Below are 22,724 nucleotides of genomic sequence, written 5' to 3'. Positions count from 1 at the left end.
ATATATCGGAAAAAAAACTAGTTCTAATGGAAATTATATCAGTCGGTTTTACTGTGATATGCCACAAAACCCCATGGTAGTGAAATGTGTGTGAAATGTTCAAACTCGCTCGCTGTCTGCCATTACACATTGTGGTCGAATATCTGGTATGCCGAACCCTGTCCCTTGCTCGTAGAGTAATGCTGCTTTTGTTTAGAACTGCTCAAAGCGCTCTGACAGTAGTGTGTTTACCTTATTAGGTGAATTTTCTTGCCTAAAATATCCTTTTATCACCTCCACAGTGGTTATAACGTTGTTTAACGTGCGTGACTTTGGCTCGGATATGTAAAAGAATTAGCCGGAGTGAATAGTTTCCTTTGTACGATGAGAAAAACATTCCTCGCCATTGATAATTGATACCCGTAGAAGCCATCGGTTGAATAGATAGCTTTTGTATAAGGAACATTTAAATTACCTACTTTGTTGTAACCTAGTCTTGTCCTTTACGGTTACGTTACGGTTACTGAGTTACGTTACTGGTGAACACTAAATTTTAAAGTCAAAATGGAAACTCGACATATGTTTATTGGTTTGCTAGTATCCGGAGTCGTGGCAGCGCTGATCACATGGAACATTGTTCTACCCAGGTGAGTAATTATATACCAGTATCTATTTGTAGATTTTCGTAAAAAAATAATAACCTTTCATTTTCAAATACATGTAATTTGAAATATGGGCAACGCCTTATTACAGATCTTCTCTGGTAAGGTTTCAGTTTTGTCGAAGCCTCGATAGGCCGGGATCTAGGGGGGGTTACGTGACCCCCCCCCCCCCCCCCACAACTTAACGAACCAATGTTTTTCTGAACCCTTATGACCCACTGATAACGAAATCGAGAAGTAACATTGTATAAACTGGGATGAACTTCCGGTTATGTCGTCATCAAGATGGCCGCCATCTTGAATTTCACTAAAGATTGAAAAATAGTCATAACATTGACATTTTTCAACCGAAGAAGACAAATGAGGCATCAAAATGACCACAATAGAGCAACAAATACATATCAGGACCATATAATCCAATATATATAGTTATTTCTACGCAGGAAGTGAAAAAATCGGATTTTAAGCTCAAAAATGGTAATTTTTAAGCAAATTTTTCATATTTGGCTTGACGCAGCAAAAATGTTTGCCAACAGCAAACTATTATTTCTAATCAGTTATTTGACCTTTTATCAATCATTAAAAACAACACCAACAAAAAAAAACAATGTTAACATTGTATGAGCTCCGGTTATGACGTCATCAAGATGGCCGCCATCTCGAATTTCACTAAAGATTGAAAAATAGTCATAACATTGACATTTTTCAACCGAAGAAGACAAATGAGGCATCAAAATGACCACAATAGAACAACAAATACATATCAGGACCATATAATCCAATATATATAGTTATTTCTACGCAGGAAATGAAAAAAATCGGATTTTAAGCTCAAAAATGGTAATTTTTAAGCAAATTTTTCATATTTGGCTTGACGCAGCAAAAATGTTTGCCAACAGCAAACTATTATTTCTAATCAGTTATTTGACCTTTTATCAATCAGTAAAAACAACACCAACAAAAAAAAAACAATGTTAACATTGTATGAGCTCCGGTTATGACGTCATCAAGATGGCCGCCATCTCGAATTTCACTAAAGATTGAAAAATAGTCATAACATTGACATTTTTCAACCGAAGAAGACAAATGAGGCATCAAAATGACCACAATAGAACAACAAATACATATCAGGACCATATAATCCAATATATATAGTTATTTCTACGCAGGAAATGAAAAAATCGGATTTTAAGCTCAAAAATGGTAATTTTTAAGCAAATTTTTCATATTTGGCTTGACGCAGCAAAAATGTTTGCCAACAGCAAACTATTATTTCTAATCAGTTATTTGACCTTTTATCAATCAGTAAAAACAACACCAACAAAAAAAAACAATGTTAACATTGTATGAGCTCCGGTTATGACGTCATCAAGATGGCCGCCATCTCGAATTTCACTAACAATTGAAAAATAGTCATAGCATTAACATTTTTCAACCGAAGTAGACAAATAAGGTATCAAAATGATCATAATAGAACATCAAATTCGTACCAGGACCACATAATTCAATTTATGTAGTGATTTCTAGGTAGGAAATGAAAAAATCGGATTTTAAGCTCAAAAATAATAATTTTTTAGCAAATTTTTCATATTTGGCTTGACGCAGCAAAAATGTTTACCAACAGCAAACTATTATTCGTAAACAATTATTTGACCTCTAATCACTCAGTAAAACAATAAAATGTATAGAGATATAAAAAAGAATTATTGTTATACCATCATTAAGTTTACAAAACATCACCGGGTGCGTATACTGGGTATATGCTATTTTTCTTAATCCAAACCGCTGACACTACAGTTTCCTGGTGTATTATAAATTCCTTAAATAAATTTGACTATTGGCGATTTATAAGTAGGAAACATGATTGTAATGTTGACAGAATATCTAGCCGCGGGTAGGACAAGTCATAGTTTCGTTTATTTCCTATGCATGTTATTAGCAAAATGTCAGATGGTTACCACAATGTCACATATTTCTTTCACTGGTTCTCAATTATAACCATTATCATTGTGCGTGCTTTCCCACCTCACTGCACTATCCTCTGACGTGACTCGGCATGTCTGGTAGCTAGTACATGCAGTCCAAATCAGAGTAATCGAGATATTAGTATCCAATTCGTCGAAAGCCAGAGCGTCGTCTTCGATGTCGATGAGTTGATGTGACACTACATTACCAGTGGTTTTCTAGCCTGTCATCGTTCATGGCCCATCCATGGTCAGAGTTTATATCAGGAACAACAGGTTCAGGGATGTGGGATTTCCTTCAGATTCTAACATATCGTATATGCTGTTTCAGACTTCTCAGGAAATTACACCAGATCCAGATTCTTCGAATGGTGGAATGATTCAAGCACCATTCATCAACCTTGTGGACACTCGTGCGACTATAGATGGCACAGGTTATATCCTCGAGGTCTTTAATGAGGTCATAAATGTTAAATGTTTTTCATTGGTCAGACTTTCACATGTCCCTTGAAGGTACTGGTTGTGTCGCATCTGGTGTATGCGTGGATACACCATTGAAGACTCTCCAGAAAAAGTTTTCTACAGTGCTCTTCAGACTTGGCAAAGAGAGGAACTTCACTATAGACCTCATTTCATTTATGACCTCAAAGAATTCACTTGTGTCATCTTTGGTCACTGAGGGTTCACAAGAATGAGGAATTGTGCTTCATACGAATTAAGGAGAAGCAACTCAACCCTTCGCAGAATGTGGCTCTGGTGTCTTTTCCATCCTACCGGAGAGGTCTGGAACATCATATACGATATGTGAATCACTAGGTTGAAAACAGGATGAGCTCCCACATCCGCGAACCCGATGTTTTTGATGTTACCTCTGGCCATGGACGGTTGACAAGTTAGAACCACGATGGTAAACCGGTAATGTAATGTCACATCAGCTCATCAGCTCATCGACACTCTGGCGAGAAAGCACGCACAAAGATAATGCTTATCATTAAGAACTATTGAAAGAAATATGTGATACTGCAGTAACCATCTGACATTTCCTTACGTTATACACAGAAAAATAAAGTTAATAATGGATGCGCTATTTCCAAAAGAAACAAATTTCGGAAAGTGTCGTGGTATTAACGGAAACAAATTCTTTCTTCAGTTTTAATTTGATACCCTATTAGTTGGCGTTGTGCAGTAAAAATTCATTGAGACGCTACTAGTCTACAAACTTTCGAACATGAAAATGGATTTTGTTAGGAAATTGTCAAGTCCCACTTAGATATTAAGCCAACTTAAAATTCAAATGTGTTAAGATATGAATCGTCAATTGCCAATGTTATCTTCAGGAAGTTCTAAGACATCCGGAAACTGTAGTGTCAGCGGTTTGGAAAAAACAGCAATCATAACCCCTGTATACGCACCCGGTAATGTTTTGTAAACCAAATGATGGTATAACAATAATTCTCTTGCATTTCTATATATTTGTGTTGTTGTTGTCTTTACTAATTAATAAGAGGTCAAATAACTGATTACGAATAATAGTTTCTTGTTGGGAAACAATTATAGCTGCATCAAACCAAATATGAAAAATTTCCTAAAAAATTATCATTTTTGAGCTTAAAATCCGATTTTTTCATTTCCTACCTAGAAATCACTACATAAATTGAATTATGTGGTCCTGGTATGAATTTGATGTTCTATTATGATCATTTTGATACCTCATTTGTCTACTTCGGTTGAAAAATGTTAATGCTATGACTATTTTTTAATTGTTAATGAAATTCGAGATGGCGGCCATCTTGATGACGTCATAACCGGAGCTCATACAATGTTAACATTGTTTTTTTTTGTTGGTGTTGTTTTTACTGATTGATAAAAGGTCAAATAACTGATTAGAAATAATAGTTTGCTGTTGGCAAACATTTTTGCTGCGTCAAGCCAAATATGAAAAATTTGCTTAAAAAATTACCATTTTTGAGCTTAAAATCCGATTTTTTTCATTTCCTGCGTAGAAATAACTATATATATTGGGTTATATGGTCCTGATATGTATTTGTTGTTCTATTGTGGTCATTTTGATGCCTCATTTGTCTACTTCGGTTGAAAAATGTTAATGTTATGACTATTTTTCAATCTTTAGTGAAATTCGAGATGGCGGCCATCTTGATGACGTCATAACCGGAGCTCATACAATGTTAACATTGTTTTTTTTTGTTGGTGTTGTTTTTACTGATTGATAAAAGGTCAAATAACTGATTAGAAATAATAGTTTGCTGTTGGCAAACTTTTTGCTGCGTCAAGCCAAATATGAAAAATTTGCTTAAAAATTACCATTTTTGAGCTTAAAATCCGATTTTTTCACTTCCTGCGTAGAAATAACTATATATATTGGGTTATATGGTCCTGATATGTATTTGTTGTTCTATTGTGGTCATTTTGATGCCTCATTTGTCTTCTTCGGTTGAAAAATGTCAATGTTATGACTATTTTTCAATCTTTAGTGAAATTCGAGATGGCGGCCATCTTGATGACGTCATAACCGGAAGTTCATCCCAGTTTATACAATGTTACCTCTCGATTTCGTTATCAGTGGGTCATAAGGGTTCAGAAAAAACATTGGTTCGTTAAGTTGTGGGGGGGTGCACGTAGACCCCCCCCCCCCCTAGATCCCGGCCTAATGTAAATCTACCGGTTTAAAGATTGTCAATGGTCGTCTATCTGGAGATAGAAATGGTAAGATCACGTTTTATAATACACATGGCACAAGTGTAATTAACTATGTGCTTGCTGATATAATGGCTTTGTCAAATGTTACCAGTTTTAGTGTAGGCTGCTTTAATGAATTCTCAGATCATGCACCTATATATGCTACCCTGAATTATCAAAAGACAATAACTGATAAATGTAATTGTTGCTCAGATGATATTAAGCATTCTGTGATGAATGTAGTCTGGTCTAATGAGGCCAAAGAGAATGATCATATTTTAGAAAACATGCATCTAATTGAGAGATCTGTAGATCAGCTAAGTTATACGGAGGAAAGTATCGACGAGTGTTTGGATAATTTTGTTAAATGTACACGTTCTTTATTTGATCAGTTTTGCAGTTCAACGAGAAATAGTAAACTGTACTTGTTCCTGTCATTGTTTAAAGTCTACTAAGAAAGTACCTGATAAACCATGGTTTGATGATAATTGTAGGCGGTTATACTCTAATTATAAATCTGCTCTGACTATTTTTAATAGAGACATATCAGTCACTAACAGGATAGGTCTATCGGAAGCTAAAAAATGTTATAAGTCATTTGAAGCGAAGGCTAAGCGTTCTTATATGAGAATGCAAGGTAACATGATGGATTTGCTAAAGTGCAATAACCCTTAGGAATTTTATAAACCCTTTGCAAAGCGGAATGTCAGTAGTGTTGGAGATATAACATTAGATGAGATTTTTCTTCATTTCAAGAGTCTTGCTGGAGATCATAACACGCCTGACACTGATAGTAGCTTGGATGGTAAAAATGTTGATAATGTTTTTCCTGAATTAGACGTGGATTTTGAAGTAGATGAAGTTATTCAGACTGGTACCGATATGATACTAAATGAGTACATGATTGAATACAAAACCATTTTTGCACCTGTTCTGTTAAAATTGTTTAATAGTATTATGGAAGTCGGATATTTTCCCGATTCCTGGGCTCAAGGTATAATTATTCCTGTATATAAAAAAGGTGATAAGAACAATGTAAATAACTATAGAGGTATTACATTGATTGGCCACGTAGCAAAGTTATTTACCAGTCTTTTGAACAAAAGGCTGTTAAAATGGAGCGAATCTGTATCTGCTGTTACAGATGCGCAATTTGGTTTTAAACCCGGTTTCGGTACTCGTGATGCTATATTTGCATTAAGTAGTCTAACTACTAATACTTTACAACAAAATAAAAAGCTTTATTGTGTATTTGTCGATTACAGTAAAGCATTTGATAGCATTGTACATAATAAGCTTTGGCTTAAACTATGGCTATGTGGAATTAGGAGTAGATTGTTGAAAGTGATTATATCAATTTATGATAATGTAAAATCATGTACTAAATTAAGTGGAAAATTATCTGCAATGTTCGATTTACATGTCGGACTCTTACAAGGGGAATCTTTGTCTCCGATACTTTATTCTCTTTTTGTTAATGATATAGAAAGTGAATTGATAAACTCCAATTGTCAAAGCTATCAATTGCAACTTTTAAACTTGTTCATACTTATGTATGCTGACGATACAGTTTTGTTTACTGAAGATGCTAATGACCTGCAAAATATGTTAGATTGTCTGCAAAATTATGCAAATAAATGGAGTTTATCTGTTAATATAGATAAAACCAAAATAGTCTTTTTTTTCAATTTTTTGATGTCACATTCATATGTCATACACAATTTTAATTACAATAAAAAGAGCTTTATCTATAAAGAGTGAGCCTATTTGTACACAAGAGGTCTGCATTATTTACATGAAAGATATAGCAATGTAAGCAAAATTGGTTGAAAAACTAAACACGGTCTTAGTTAGCAATATGGTTAAAGGAGAACACTTATTATTTACGGTAATTTATTGACACTATTCTCTAAGTAAATCTAAAATGTGAAAAAAGAAGTTTTATCATGAATATCAATATATGTAAAGAAACAACACTCAAAAGACTTTCAGGAATTTTTTTTTACATAGTACCAATATTTTCAATGTAGTTCCATCCATGCAGAACCAGCTATAATATATTGTAATATTGGAGTTTAATAGAAAAACAATGAAGAACAACTTTATTTTAATGACATTACCTTATTAGTTGATTACGACATCATAATAAAGCAAAATAGTTGTTTTTAGAAAGAGTAAACGTCTACAGGCTAATGAGTACTGGACCTTTCAAGGAAGGGCTATAGATACTGTTGATAATTTTTGTTATTTGGGGCTAGTTTTCAATTATAATGGGAGATTTACTCTAGCGCTTAATACTTTAGCATCACAAGGAAGAAAGTCATACTATCTCCTTAATAGTAGAATGAAAAAATATATCCTTAATGTTGAAACAAAATTATCCTTATTTGATACTTATGTTTCATGTGTGCTTAATTACTGTTGCGAGGTATGGGGCTCTCACCCAGCACCTAAGATTGAATCTGTACATCTTTTATTCCTGAAGAGTTTATTGAATGTGAAAAAAACAGTCAATAGTTCTATGTTGTATTTTGAGACTGGTAGGTTTACTTTACATATACAGCGTAAAATAATGGTGATGAAATATTGGTTAAAGCTATTAAGAACATATAACTGTATTTTAAAGTCATGCTAAAATGCTCTATTTAAGCTCATTATAAAAAAGCCTAATTATAAATTAAATTGGTTGTATGTTTTAAAAAATGATTTAGGTAGATGTGGTTTCAACAATATTTGGAATGCTCAGAATGTAGATAATGAAAAATACTTTTTGGAATTGTATTCATAGCGCTTGCATGATATATTTATTCAGGAACTGCGTTGACGTTTCTTCTAAATGTGACATTTATAAACATCTTGTTGATTACTTTGAAATTCAATTTTATTTAAAGAAGCCTTTGAATTCTAAAACAAAACAAATATTGCGTAAATATCGCATGCAAGCCCACTCTCTGCATATTGAAGCTGGCCGTTATAACACCGTTCCCAGAGGCGATAGACTTTGTACTGTTTGTGACAAAAATGATATATAAGATGAAATGCATTTTGTATTACTATGTCCTGCTTATTCTGAGTTACGTAAAAAGTTTATAAAATCTTATTACCACAAACACCCAAGTGTATATAAATTAATTATGTTATTTTCATCTAAAAATGTAAAGAGCTTAAATTTGTTGGGGAAATATTTGATCCAGGCAACAGAAAAAAGGAAAATTCTCATTAATCTGCAGTAGTATATCATACTCATGTATTAGTCAATTTGTTTAATTTGTTATTAAGTATATCGGAATTATCCTCCGCCATCTTGAAACATAACAATGATTATTGTATTATGTATTTATGTATTGGTTAAACCTATATGCTGTATTGCATTTAGAAAATAAAAACTTGATGTTTATTTTATTAATTCCTAATTTGAGACCTATTGATTTTTTTTTCTATTTTGGATTAATCCTGAAAGACTACCAAATATCTCTATAGCATTTAGGGCAGCAGTTATGTCTTTTTTATGTTTCAAGAAGAGGGTGGTGTCATCTGCTAGTTGTGAGATTTTAAAATGTCTTTCTTGTGAATTTTTAATTTGGATTCCATGAATATTAATATCTTGTCTCATTTTCATTGATAATGTCTTGACTGGTATTACAAAAAGTAGAACTGATAACGGAGATCCTTGACGGATTCCGCGCATAATCTTTACTGGTTCTGATAGCCATCCATTGTTTGTTATTATGCAATATATATCGCAGTATAGGACTGAAACCCATTTCATAAAACTTTCTTTAAATCCAAACTTTTTCAAAGTATGAAACATAAATTCCCATTCTATTGAATCAAATGCCTTGGCAAAATCTAAAAATATTATAGATGCAGTAATATTCAATTTCTCCGCATATTCTATTATATCCTGAATAAGTCCAATGCTATATCTAATGTCGCGCCCTTTGATAAAGTCATTCTCATCGGTAATTATTATGTTAGGTAGGATGGGTTTTATTCTTTCAGATCTTATAATCTATATTTAGATGTGTCAATGGTCGCCAATTATTTAAGTCTAGTAGAACATTTTTTTTTAAACATTAATGATAATATCCCTATGCTAGTTGATTTTGTAAATAGCTTTCATTTAGACAATCTATTAAAATTTCTTTTAAATGTGGCCAACATATTTTGTAAAATTATATTGATAATCCATCTGGCCTGGAGCTTTGTTTAATTTCATCTTATTTATAGCTGTATAGCATTCATTTTCAATTAATAAACCTTCACATTTATTGCTATCTTCCTCAGATAGTATTGTTTCAAAATCTATTGAACCTAAATACTGCTTTATGTCATCTACATTTGGATTTTTTGTGTATACATTTTTTCATAGAACTGTTTCTCATATTTGATATCTTCTTGTTTTGTCAGTAATTCTTCTTTTTCATTTTTAGGTCATCTGATCCGAAGGGTCAGGATGACCTATAGTCGTCATGTTTCGTCCGTTGTCGTCCGCCTTCTCCTCAAGTTCTACCAGTGCGACTTGGATGAAACTTGCATGAAATAATCCTGACATAGTCCTGACAAAATGTTGTTATTTTTCAGGTCGATCCGAAATCCAAGATGGCCGTCACAGCCGCCATCATGACAACACATTTTGAACTTCTTCTTAAGTTCTACTGGTGCGATTTGGCTGAAACTTGCATGAAATGATCCTGACATGGTTCCGACAAAGTGTTGTTATTTTTCGGGTCGATCCGAAATCCAAGATGGCCGTCACAGCCGCCATCTTGAAAACACATTTTGAACTTCTTCTCAAGTTCTACCGGTGCGATTTAGCTGAAACGTGCATGAAATGATCCTGACATGGTCCCGACAAAGTGGTGTTATTTTTCGGGTCGATCCAAAATCGAAGATGACTACCATGACACAATATCTAATTAATTCCCTACATCTTAAGGCACTTGGGCTTCTTGTTTGAAATAAAATTTGTTGAAAGAAATTGAAAATGATCCTGACATGGTCCTGATAATGTGACACCATATAAAATTAATTTTACTATTGCCAATGTAGTCAGATGACCGTTAAGGCCCTTTGGGCCTCTTGTTTAGTTTAGTAATGGATTTTTTTAATTTGTCTTCCTTTTTCGAAAGAAAGAAAATATTTAGTGTTCTTTTCACCATGCTCAAACCACTTAGCGCATGATCTTATTTGCGAACCGAGAACTATTTGAGTGTATTGTTCTTCTATCTGTTCTGTGACTTGATCTATTTCTTCTTCTGTGTCTGTATTTTCTTCGGTTAAGCATTTTAAGTTTATTTTCTAATACAGAAATAATATTCTTTCTTAATTTTGATTTCTTTTTTTCCATATTCAATTGATCTTTCGCGAATTTCAGTTTTACATAGATTCCATATCATTCGACTTGACATGCTTTTATCTTCTTTTACTGTTTTAAATTCATTAAGTACTTCAATTATGATTTTTTTGTACATATAATCATTTAACAGACTATTGTTTAACTTCCAATACCCTGGTCCACGTATTGTTTTTTCAACATTTAGATAAAGTGATACAGCTTGATGATCAGTGTATTTGAAATAACTTAATCCATTTGTCCTTTTATGACAATAAAATAGGTTTAAAGTCAAGTCCACTTAGCTGGTAAGTGACGTCAGCGAAGCTTGGGTATTTAAAAAAACGCCACATGACATGTTAAACGTTCCAACAAGACTGTTAAATCCTAAACAAATGAACTTTGACCTCATTTAAAAAAGGGAATATTAGGTTCTGCACTTCAAGTAATTTTAAAAGAACTCATTTCAAGTATATCATCATCTTTGCAGAACCAATTACTGTTACTTCGCTATAGTGAATGTTAAAGTCTTTTGTTAACTTAACGTCACGCAAATAGTTTCTTATGTTTTTTAACATTATTGTAAACTTATTTTATCGTGTTCAGAATGTAAACGGTGTTCATAAGCAATACAAATTTTTAGACTTAAAAGAACAGTTAAGATGCTTTTTGTTGTTTTTTCCTGATTTCTTAAAACTTTTTTTTTTACTTCAATTCAATTGTCGTAAAATAATACTATATTTATCAACTTTATTTTCTTTTTTCTTTCAGATACTATGATGGGCTCTCTTTCCGAAGTATTGAAAAAGGCTGGCCAAATTTTCCTTCTCACAAGCGAAATCGAGATTATTTGACAGAGGTCAAACGTGAGGGTATAGCTGCCAACACTTTCCAAAATATCCCTGTATCGGACTTCGCTGCCTCCGTATCAAAAACATTTTTATCATCTTATCAATCGTACCTGTCCATTAGAAACATTTCGGACTTAAAAAAGATAGCGAGTAAATCATTTACTACACTTGCTTTGAACAAGTCTAGCTCTGTGTATACAGTAGGAGACATTATCGAGGTACATATCATCGTTTTCGATGGATACGGGAAACCGCTAACTGAAGGGGGAGATATTCTCCGCATTTGGCTGACAAGTCCGACATTACAAGCACGTGTGAATGGTTATGTTGTAGATCATGGCAACGGAACTCACACTGGATATGTTAGAGCTTTATGGAAGGGTAAATGTGTCATTAAAACATCAATAGCAGCAACTAAACAACAGATTGCTAGTGTCCACAATTATATTGAAAAACATGGTTTAATGCACGACATGGTCGCCGGATTTCAAAACGACAGTATTGTTGAACGAACACCATGTAGTGCAAAACCCAACGTGTTTGCAACACCTGCCGTGTGTAATTTTACAACAGAAAACTACGGTCTTCATTGGTTTTGTGGGAAACCAAAACATCCGAAACTGCGATGCGAAGATTGGAAGATTACTAAAGGCCATCGTATGGATCATTTAAACCCAAATGAGAGAATTGTTTCAAGGTATGAAAACATACAACATATACAGCCATACCTCTTATAATTTAGCAGAACTTGTAACGGTAAATAGTTTGGATCCCTTTGATCTTCTACACAGCTCGGCGACGATCAGTTTGCAAAACTTTTCTGATTGGCCAACCGATCAGGGAACAGTATCGGCGTGAGCGTTACACGTTGATTGACTAATAGTTTTGCTTGTATAGGCGGGACCAACGTTTAACGGTAAAAGTCATATCTTTGTTTTTTGCTTTACAATCGTTTGGATAATATTCAAATGTTCACATTCGCTTAACGCAGTTTGTGACCAATTTTTTTTGTATGTGTAACAAAAAGTAGGGAATTAATATTTTATTACCATATACATGTAATAATTATTGAATTTTTTCCTTAGAAGTTAAAAAGCTAATACACCAGGCAAAATTGATTTATGAAAGAAAATAACTTTTCTAACAGTATATTAAAAATAGTTCAACCAAGCATTCTTTATTGATCTGACTGTGTAACTTTCGGAATGGTCAAAACATGATTGAATTTTAACATTCTCTGACAGTTTACATTCAAATATCCAACATTTCGACAGTAATGTTGCATGTCTGCCAAGGATATTTCATGCAGAACTTCAGAACTACTTTAAGATTGCCTTAGCAATTGTTAACATAGATGTATATAGTTCCGCTCACGCCGATGCTGTTCCCTGATTGGTTGGCCAATCAGAACAGTTTTGCAAACTGATCATCGCCGAGATGTGTGGGAGATCAAAGGGATCCAAACTATTTACCGTTACAAGTTTTGCTAAATAATAAGCGGTATAGCTGTATGGAAATGATTTAATCTGGCATCCACTACCCAGGTGTAAATCTCACCGTCGTTCGTTTACTCCTAGGTACACACTTTCTGCGGTGTCATTAACTCCTAGGTACACACTTTCTGCAGTATCATGAATAAATAATCAATCACTCTTTGGATTATTTCCGCCAGGGGTGAGACAGAATAAAGTCTAGTCTTAGTGGGTTTTTTCTCTAAATTACAATGATAAGATAAGATGCTAATTGGTTAGTTACATATAATTTCTGGTATCTATTATTTGTTTTTATTTCCAATAATTTTCTAAATTCCAAACGATTAATGCAAAACTAATAAAAAAGCAGTGACATGATCGGAAACAAAAACATCGTGTTTTCCTTTAATGAATTATTGACATACAAAAATACGAGGTGTTAAATAAAGTATACATATTTCTTTGTACAGGATATACAAGCACATGTTGTTACGGCAACTTCCGGTCATCACAGTAACAGGAGGTAAGTTATGAATCATGATCTGATTAGCAATATAAATATAATGTTAATCTCGGACTGGTCACCTATAGGCTATTTATAAATCACCATTAATGTAAATGAATAGCAGGTAAATGATATATGTAAAGATCTATACCAAAAATACATTAAAGATGCTCCATCGCTGACAAATGGTATTTTTTCACCATCAAAAACAGGAGCAGGCGATTTAGTGTTTTTCTTCAGTTACGAAAGTTACTTACTTTACACTATTACCACCATTGAAAAAAAATTGCATCCCGGAAAAATTCCATGGCACTATACCCTATATAGAATTACGTACTGATTGCGCATGCACCAAAGGCAAAAGAAATTATTTTATACTATTTTTGTGTTAATTAGACATATGTATACGATTAAACACAAATTATTGTTCAAATGATGAATAACATTTATGCTCTGTCGGCGGTGGAGCATCTTTAATAAAACTGTCAGAGAAACATTGCGCATACGTCTCTAGATGCAATTTGTTAGCGTGTAGCTACATTATAAGTAGCCTAGTATACATATAGTCTCTACCCATAGACATTAAAGGTAAATTTTGTGTTATAATAGTCACGAGCGGTTAGTCTACACCTTCATTGTATATATTGTTTAAAAAACACGTTATGAGATATACTCTTTTAAATCAATCTTCTTTGTTTACTACATGCTATGATGACTGATGACAGTAAACAAAAATACATTCATATGTAAACCTTTTAAATGTTATTTAGATACAGATACTATTCCCTCTCCGGATCTACCTTGCTATATGAGACCAAACATCGCGACTTGGCAAGAGGAATCCCCTGTTGGATATTATTATCGAGGCAAATGGCACCAGCGAGGATGTCGCAACACATTCACACCATCCAAGGAATCTTATGAAAGTTGCTTACGAGACCAGTATCTATTCCTATTCGGGGATTCAAATATCCGCTCATGGTTTGACCACATACAACAACAGGCCCGCCTGGTTGTACCGAAAGATGAAAAATTAGGACATCGGTGGTTCAGTTTGAGGAAAGCTGTTCGTCAGGATTTAAACTCCACACTTAAGTGGGCCGTTCACGAGCTACCATTTTATACGGGAGAAGATTCCCCCAGGGAGATGATCAAATCTATAGCCTGGTACGTGGATCGTATACCATATAGGAAAAAGGTCACGATTGTTATCCATAATATGATGCATTTTGGTAGACTACCACCTTCTGAATTTCGAGAACATGTACGAGACATGAAACATGCGATTGGTAGACTATTCAAGCGCATGCCACAAGCAAGAGTGTTTATAAAAGGACCCCATTCAGCAACGTACAGAGATATTCTGAAACCATTGGACTTCATAAGAAAATTTCAGGAGCAAATATTCTATGAGGAATTAATGGAATTTCAAAATAACATAACATATCTAAACGAATGGGATTTGACGACATGTATAGAAAATGTTAACGTCCACCCTGATCCGTCGACTGTGCGAGATATGATTAACACGTTCATGTCGTATTTATGTGAAGAATGAAGCTCATAGTTAATGATTAAATAAAGGATTATTATTGAAAAATACGAAAATGATAGAGATGACGAGAATGCAGATATCTTTATATAATTTACAGTCGTTGCTTGGACAAGACAGAGTGAGGAAAGAAGACAATAGTTTCACCAATGACAACAAAATGTTGAGTAATTTCGTTACTTCGGAACCAATGCTATACTATCCATTCTAAGGTCTGTGCATAATAAAAGAAAAGATGATACGAATTTCACTAGGATTCACTAATTGACACTAAACTAAATATCTATAAGCCATAGATTTGTGAACTACATTGCCGGGTCGACAATAAACGATGTTCAGTTTTCGTGGGGTTATAGCTGATACAATCATTAACATTAACAGATAAAGACTTTAATTTAAAAGCGGTTAAAGATGGGGAGTTTGATACACTAACATTTTTTTGTAAAAAAAAGGGGGGGGCGTTGAGATATCTGTGTAAACGGTAAAATTGTTCTATCTATCTGAATTACGTTTGTGTGCATTGTTTAATTTATAAAGTATAAGTAATTTATGGACGCAGGTAAAACAATTGCCTCTATGCCCATATCTTAAATATTGATTGAAATTGTTAACTTAAAGTCCCATTATGTTTTCACAAAATTTTCTAAGATCTACATTAACATCCCTTACGAAGCATTTGATTTCTTTCTACTTAGGCTTATTACATTAATAATCAATTATTAAAGAATTCTTCAAATAGAACGGGCTGATTCCCATACATAAAAATACCTCGTGTATACAAATATGTTCGATACCCGGATGGTAACCAGAACAAGAGTAGTCATGAGCGAGGGTACTGCACATGTAGTTCGAGTAAACGGTGAGTAATACAACTGATTTAACATTTGACACTCACTTTTCCCACATATATCGATTACGGCTCCTCAAATGTTTATTATGCTTCATGATCAAGAAATGTTGTGTGTAAATAGTGAGATGCATACATGGGACACCAAAGTGGGGGTTTTTATCGAACAACTTGAATAAAGTACGGTATCAGTTAGATGTCTTTTCTGCGGCTGAAAACTTGCTCGCAATTTCGTAGCTTATATTCATATACCCAATAGATCTACACATTTGAAAAACATGAACAAAAATGTACTTAAAACATCATAATAATAACTGTAGTACCATGGATTTATTTATTACTTACCAGATATATACAGTATGTATTTTTGCTTATAAGATGGACTCTTTAAAAATATGCAAAATACACGGTGCGAAGTAAACTCGTCAAAGATTAGAGATTCGTATTAATGATGAATACTGACTCCAATTGACCAAAGTCAATAGCATAGATTTAGAAAGTGCAATACAAGATAATATATGCGTATATATAAATATAATGTAGCAACTGGAGCTACTGAGGAATTTGCATAATGCAGTGCTCCAATATGATACTAAACGTATTCAACTTTGTTGATCCTGCACAAGTGATACTGTTTTTTAAATGATTTAACATGTACTTGTATATATTGTTCATTACATACCTGTAAAATGACTGTAAATGTGCCAATATTTTTATGGGTGGACTGTTAATAATTTCAACATGCGCAACCCATATACATAATTAAAGATGGATAATTAAGATGGACTAGAAGCTAATGAGCTGAAATAGACCAATGATAATAATAATATACATTTTAAACAGCCGCAACTCATTATTTTAACTGTACCTGATGACGTACATATTTAGATATTGACAGTTGGCTGGATATTTGTGTCAAGTCCCTGTGTATACAATGTACACGATACAGGATGGTGGGCTATCATCACTGCTCTTGCCAGGCATGTATACATCCATAAAATATCATAAAATACAATGAAATCATAATATTCAGCTGTACTTCGACCTTCCGTGCAAACTACCTGACGTGTTTGTGTTTATTTTTATTTGTTTATAAGTTTTATAGAGTCACCCCGTGAAACACTATACATTTTCAATAAAGCATGAAGTCGATCAGACGTGAAGTAGAAAGCAAGTAGAAGCAAATTTTTAAATCTCGAATTTTCACTAAAAAATGAAAAATAGTCATAACATTGACATTTTTTTTGTATTGCTCAATGCAATTTAATATGATATACACCCCCCTGCTCCCCCTCCCAAATCCCATATCATCCACAATAGTTTTTGTCTAAGCTTATAATATGGAAATGTATTCCTCAATGCAATTAAATATTTTTTCTGGTACATTATGGCACCAGATAAACTTTTTCTTACTTAATTGACATTTTACAAAATTAGGTCACTGTGACCTTTTTTTAGACACTAATAAGTTATATTTTCCTAAATGTTTTATTTTAACATATAAATGGTTTATAATTCATCAAAACTATAATTAGGTTTCACTGCAAGAGCAGTGATGATAGCCCACTAGGTTTCAAAATTATAATTAGGTTTCAACAGAACTTGACAAAAAAGAAAATTGCCCCTCCTGTTTAACCCCCCGTAACTCACAAGACCTCCGACCTGACCTTGACCATGTCGTATCATGATGTTCTAACCCCCGGGTATCTGTAAACAAAAAATGATACTTATCGGTCATGGCCATCAGAGGGCCCAAATTGACACTCCTCCTTTGCTTAAAAAATACCATTTTGGAGCTTAAAATCTTATTTTTTCATTTCCTGCGTAGAAATAACTACATATATTGGACTATTTGGTCCTGATATGTATTTGTTGTTCTATTGAGGTCATTTTGATCCTCATTTGTCTATTTCGGTTGAAAAATGTCAATGTCATTACTATTTTTCATTTTTTTTAGCGAAATTCGAGATGACGGCAATCTTGATGGCGTCATAATCGGAAGCTCATCCCAACTTATACAATCATATGTTAATATTTTGATTTGTGATCAGTGGGTCATAAGGTTTAAGAAAAATATTGGTTCGGAGGTTTGGGCGGGGGATTGGGGGGTGGGTGCATGTGGGACCTTCCTAGCCCGTTGCCTAAATATATAACACAATTTTTCCTTTTTGACTGAACATGTTAGCTATATAATATGTTATCAAGTAATTTGATATAAATAAATAAAGATATTTGTTAAGGGATCTCGACACTTGTATCGTATTTTGTATCCTGCAAAATCTAGGTCAGTGTAGTGTTTGTGTTTTACACTGGAAATCCCATGTATCTAAAAATAAACACATGGCTGACGCACACAAACGGATCAGGGAATTGGAGAAAGCAGGGTAGACAAATATTGTTGTTTGTTACGATTAAACCTTCCCATAGACTAAGGTAAATATTTTATCTTCAATAGTTCAGTTGTGAGCATTATCATGTGTATCTTGTATGTTGTACAGGAATGTTAGTTCAGTTGTGAGCCTTATCATATGTATCTTGGTATGTTGTACAGGACTGTTAGTTCAGTTGTGAGCCTTATCATGTATATCTTGTATGTTGTACAGGACTGTTAGTTCAGGTTTGAGCCTTATCATGTGTGTCTTGGTATGTTGTACAGGAATGTTAGTTCAGGTTTGAGCCTTATCATGTGTATCTTGTATGTTGTACAGGACTGTTAGTTCAGGTTTGAGCCTTATCATGTGTATCTTGTATGTTGTACAGGAATGTTAGTTCAGTTGTGAGCCTTATCATGTTTATCTTGTATGTTGTACAGGACTGTTAGTTCAGGTTTGAGCCTTATCATGTGTATCTTGGTATGTTGTACAGGACTGTTAGTTCAGGTTTGAGCCTTATCATGTGTATCTTGGTATGTTGCACAGGACTGTTATCTTGCTATGTTATTAGTGCACCAGTTTTGACTGTGCAAAGTTAGTGCATTGGAGATAATACATGTAGTTACGCATCTATGCTACTATCAAGATTTACCAATGAAGTTATACAAGAGTATTGTATTATTTAGATAATATGAATATGATGAAGACAATTGAATAGCTACTGTTCTGTGTACATAGTGTTATATGAATAGTTAACAAAGCGTTCATAACTGTGTATCCGGAAATCATTTCGTTTCGTTCAGTTGATTAACTAAAATCAATATACAAAGATGTGAATTATTTTTTCTTATGATAAAACAAAACATCACAATGACTCAATATCAAAATAGAGGTCTATATTATGGAAAATTTCATTTCAGTTTTGTGTGATTTATTTTGTCAACAATCGATAATATTTGTCTGGATTCAACACTTCCGCTATCACCTATTCTTTATATGTATCCAGTAATGCTATCTATAATTTGTAGTATTTTGACCTGATGAATTCGTTCAACACCCACCAAACTTTTAAGATTGTGTAATGGTGGTGATATTGTTCTCTTTATCAATTATATTGTAATTAATATAAAGGAGACTTTACAATGATACAATACAACGTTATTGCTTTTATAGATGGATCTCTAATGTGAAAAACGTAATTCTAATACTTAGTAAATCAGTCCAATTAAAATAATTTGTCAATGCTTCGTTGTTAAGCCTATACAGGTAGAATATCACATTGCTTTAAAAACGCAATTCGGTGGTTCAATACCGAAAATACCGTTGTTGGTTTTTTTAATTTAGCGCTGTACATGAATGAACGTTTCAAAGACAGCGCAAAAATTAAAAAAAAACTACCGCTAACATAAGTTTACGGTATTTAATTATAATAGTAATTTATGTTGAATGTGAAACGTTATATATCTCTTTCTATTTGTCTAGACACCATGGAAACAGAGCAAAGAAACAACATCCGGAAAAATCACGTGACCTTACTTGACGAGCTCAACCCATGTGACATCATGGACGATCTTTGTCAGGATGGAATCCTGTCAGAGAGCGATTGTGAGTACATAAAATCCGGCAAGTCAAGAAAAGATAAATGCCGATTACTGCTTACTTTGCTTCCAACACGAGGACCATCCGCCTACCGTTCCTTCCTGGACTCCCTAACAACGGATTATGATCATTTGGTTTGTTTACTTCGGAATTCAAAACAAGATATGGACATTGACACGATAGCAAATGAAGAAAAGGTCGGTCGCCATTATGTAAACCTGGCCAATTATACATGTGGCAAATGCAAAGCATTTATTCCGCCATTTGTTATTCCAGATTTTGGAGTTTTCATCAAAACAAATTGTTGTCTTATTTTTACGAATGTAGAACCAAACGACTTATTAGATTTACTTTACCAAGAGTTTGTATTTGGGAGTGATGAATGTGAAAGAATTAGGTCCGGGAATACTCGTTCTGAGCGACGCGCTCTTTTCATCTCCGAACTGGCGAAGTGCAGTGTTAGTCAGGTAAAGTCGATTTTCATGCGGTCCCTAGAGAGGAAATATGGATTCATTGCCAAAGAATTGAAGCAGGGTGCACACGTGATTACAGAAAACCTTCAGAACAAAATCACAGATGATAACCCAGGACCTCTTCTCACCGAACCATTGACCATGGACAACAGATCTCAAACGGAGGAACTGTTGAAGAAAGACGATTGTTTTTATTACACAGACTTATCAGCCGAAAGCATACCTCAAACAAGTATGGTTTTGAAAGGCCGTCTCCTAAAACAGGAACGTCGGTTGTTTCATAAAAAGTCAAATTATGATCGAGTCTTTACACGTTGCAAAGACAACTTTACGAAGAACGTATTGCCTTATCCTTGTTACAAAGCATCTCAAGCCAAGCCAAAAAGGATAAACGATTTTCAAAGACATTCATACCAAACGAAATTCAAAACATGTGCAATCGACATAAGCCAGGTTACACCGACCGCCGTGCAGGTCTTCAGCCCAAGGTCAATACTACCACGCGAAGGCACGTCGAAGCAGTTTGGGGCCTTATTCAATTACCTAGTACCCGTGATAAATCAAGGGTGTTATCAAATAGTAAAAGAACATATAAAGAGTTTCAGGCGAAAGAGTAGCGAATACCCTGACATAATGTGCCTTCTTGATTATCTCCACGCAAGTAGCAACCTATTTACCGTTGATGTGGATTTAGCCGAAGAACAAATAAAAACAGGCTTGAAACGAGCTACAGAGACAAGTAACCCCAGCTACTTTACATTGGAACTGTTAACAGCACAGTCAAGAATGTACTTCATTCAGAGAAAATTATGTAAACTAAAAAACACAGTTGATGATGCAAAGATGATTGTGGAGATGGATCCCATGAGATATTTCAGCACTGCGGGTTATGTGTTTATGAATTATGCCAAACTTAAATCCGCCCAGCTGGAAATGCTGAGTGTCAATCGGACTAATTATCATTCCGTATACGAGCACCTGCATGGCGAAGCAGTCAGTAGTTGTCGAAGGGCTCTTGAAATATTTCACCGTGACGAAGGAATGGACGGGCGGTTTGGGCTTGAATTTTCAATGTGCCGTTTAGCAATATTAATGTTACGATGTGGAGACAATGGTTTGACGATGGACGTACAACGTCCATGCACTGAGGACATCGAGTCCGCGGGTGAGTTTCTCCAAAACATAGAGAATTCCGATTTACCGATGCCCAAAATTCTGGAAGTGCCCTACCTTCTGGCTAAAAGTGATCTTCAGTACCGTAAGGCTAACTCTGTCAAGGCTCTCGAACACGCTGAGGAAGCCGACCGCCTCGCCCAGGAGATGCTATTGGAATTTAGCGTGCCTGCTCGCAACAGGGTGGTCTTTCTTAAGAAAATGCCTGTATTTGTCAACGCAGTGGATACAGAAGAGGCATCGAGACTTCTGTTTTGCGACCTATTGGACAGTTGGTAGTTAAATCGGCCAAGGATGAAAATTTGCAGTCTATTTTTTAGATTTTGTCATGAGTAATCTAATTTTATTTTATTTATGACTCAAATTTGAGGTTATTTCTCATACACTGAAGGATTTGTATGCTGATTATTATGATCTCATACACGAAGAACATTTTCGCCTGAAATTTAAAAGTGACACAGCGACAAAACTCATATACGGACTAAGTACAAATAAGCCACATGTGAATTTGTTTTATTATAAAATTAAGTAAATATTAATGCCTAATTTTTATCCCAAATTGCATTTTAACCATTATTCGCGTCTATGAAAAATGTCCTTCAGTTTTTTGGGTTTTTTTTTTTTTTTTTTTTGGTCAAATGATTTCATTAACCCAAAAGATATGGAAAAAATGCAGATTTTTTTTATTGTTTATTTCTCAAGGCATTTTCAGAAAAACAATGTAAAAACAATATTGTAACAATCAGTTATCATCATCATCATCACCATCATCATCATCATCATCATCATCATATCATCATCATCATCATCATACATCAACATCATCAGTCATTATCTTCATCCTCATCTTCATCAATCCTCATCATTATCATATTTTCAGAGATCATCAAAAATATTACTTTCATTTTCATTATATCATCATCATATTCAACATATCTTCACAATAAACATCATTTATCTCATTCTTGACAGGGTAATCCTGCGGTTGCTAGGGAAAAGATAACTCACATACGCTAGACTGTGACGTCATCAATACATGCGGCCACCTTTTTGGAGTGAATGGACGTTCATATCAACTGAATTTTCACCATTTCTTGTTAACGGATTGGAGAAAAAGTATCAAACATGGTCCTGTCAGGTGGACAGGGATATCTCAACCCTCGTGAAAGATTTTGACCATCAACCCTCGGCAAGCCTCGGGTTGCCCAGCCAAAACCTTTCACTCGGGTTGAGATACCCCTGT

The 22,724-nt window shown here is 34.4% G+C and overlaps 2 protein-coding genes and 1 pseudogene across 3 annotated transcripts; all 3 read left to right on the top strand.

Moving 5' to 3' along the window:
- The first annotated feature begins 523 nt into the window (after positions 1–523).
- Positions 524–17,238, top strand: LOC138304636 (NXPE family member 4-like). Its single transcript, XM_069244811.1, has 4 exons — positions 524–626; positions 11,409–12,185; positions 13,431–13,483; positions 14,236–17,238. Exons 1-4 carry the CDS (start codon positions 544–546, stop codon positions 15,021–15,023), a joined length of 1,701 nt encoding a protein of 566 aa, XP_069100912.1. The 5' UTR covers positions 524–543; the 3' UTR covers positions 15,024–17,238.
- Positions 5,303–8,597, top strand: LOC138308431 (uncharacterized; annotated as a pseudogene).
- Positions 14,500–22,632, top strand: LOC138304621 (uncharacterized). Of its 2 annotated transcripts, none has more exons than XM_069244799.1 (2): positions 14,500–14,632; positions 19,719–22,632. In XM_069244799.1, the coding sequence occupies exon 2, from the start codon at positions 19,724–19,726 to the stop codon at positions 21,758–21,760; it is 2,037 nt and encodes a 678-aa protein (XP_069100900.1). In that variant the 5' UTR covers positions 14,500–14,632; positions 19,719–19,723; the 3' UTR covers positions 21,761–22,632. The 2 variants fall into 2 exon arrangements, with proteins under 2 accessions (XP_069100900.1, XP_069100894.1); XM_069244793.1 differs by lacking the exon at positions 14,500–14,632 and adding an exon at positions 18,112–18,297.
- The last annotated feature ends 92 nt before the right edge of the window (positions 22,633–22,724 follow it).

Source organism: Argopecten irradians, chromosome 1 (assembly GCF_041381155.1).
Source record: "Argopecten irradians isolate NY chromosome 1, Ai_NY, whole genome shotgun sequence".
In the NCBI taxonomy this organism is placed as follows: Eukaryota; Metazoa; Mollusca; class Bivalvia; order Pectinida; family Pectinidae; genus Argopecten; species Argopecten irradians.
This window is presented reverse-complemented; position numbering and strand designations above follow the sequence as displayed.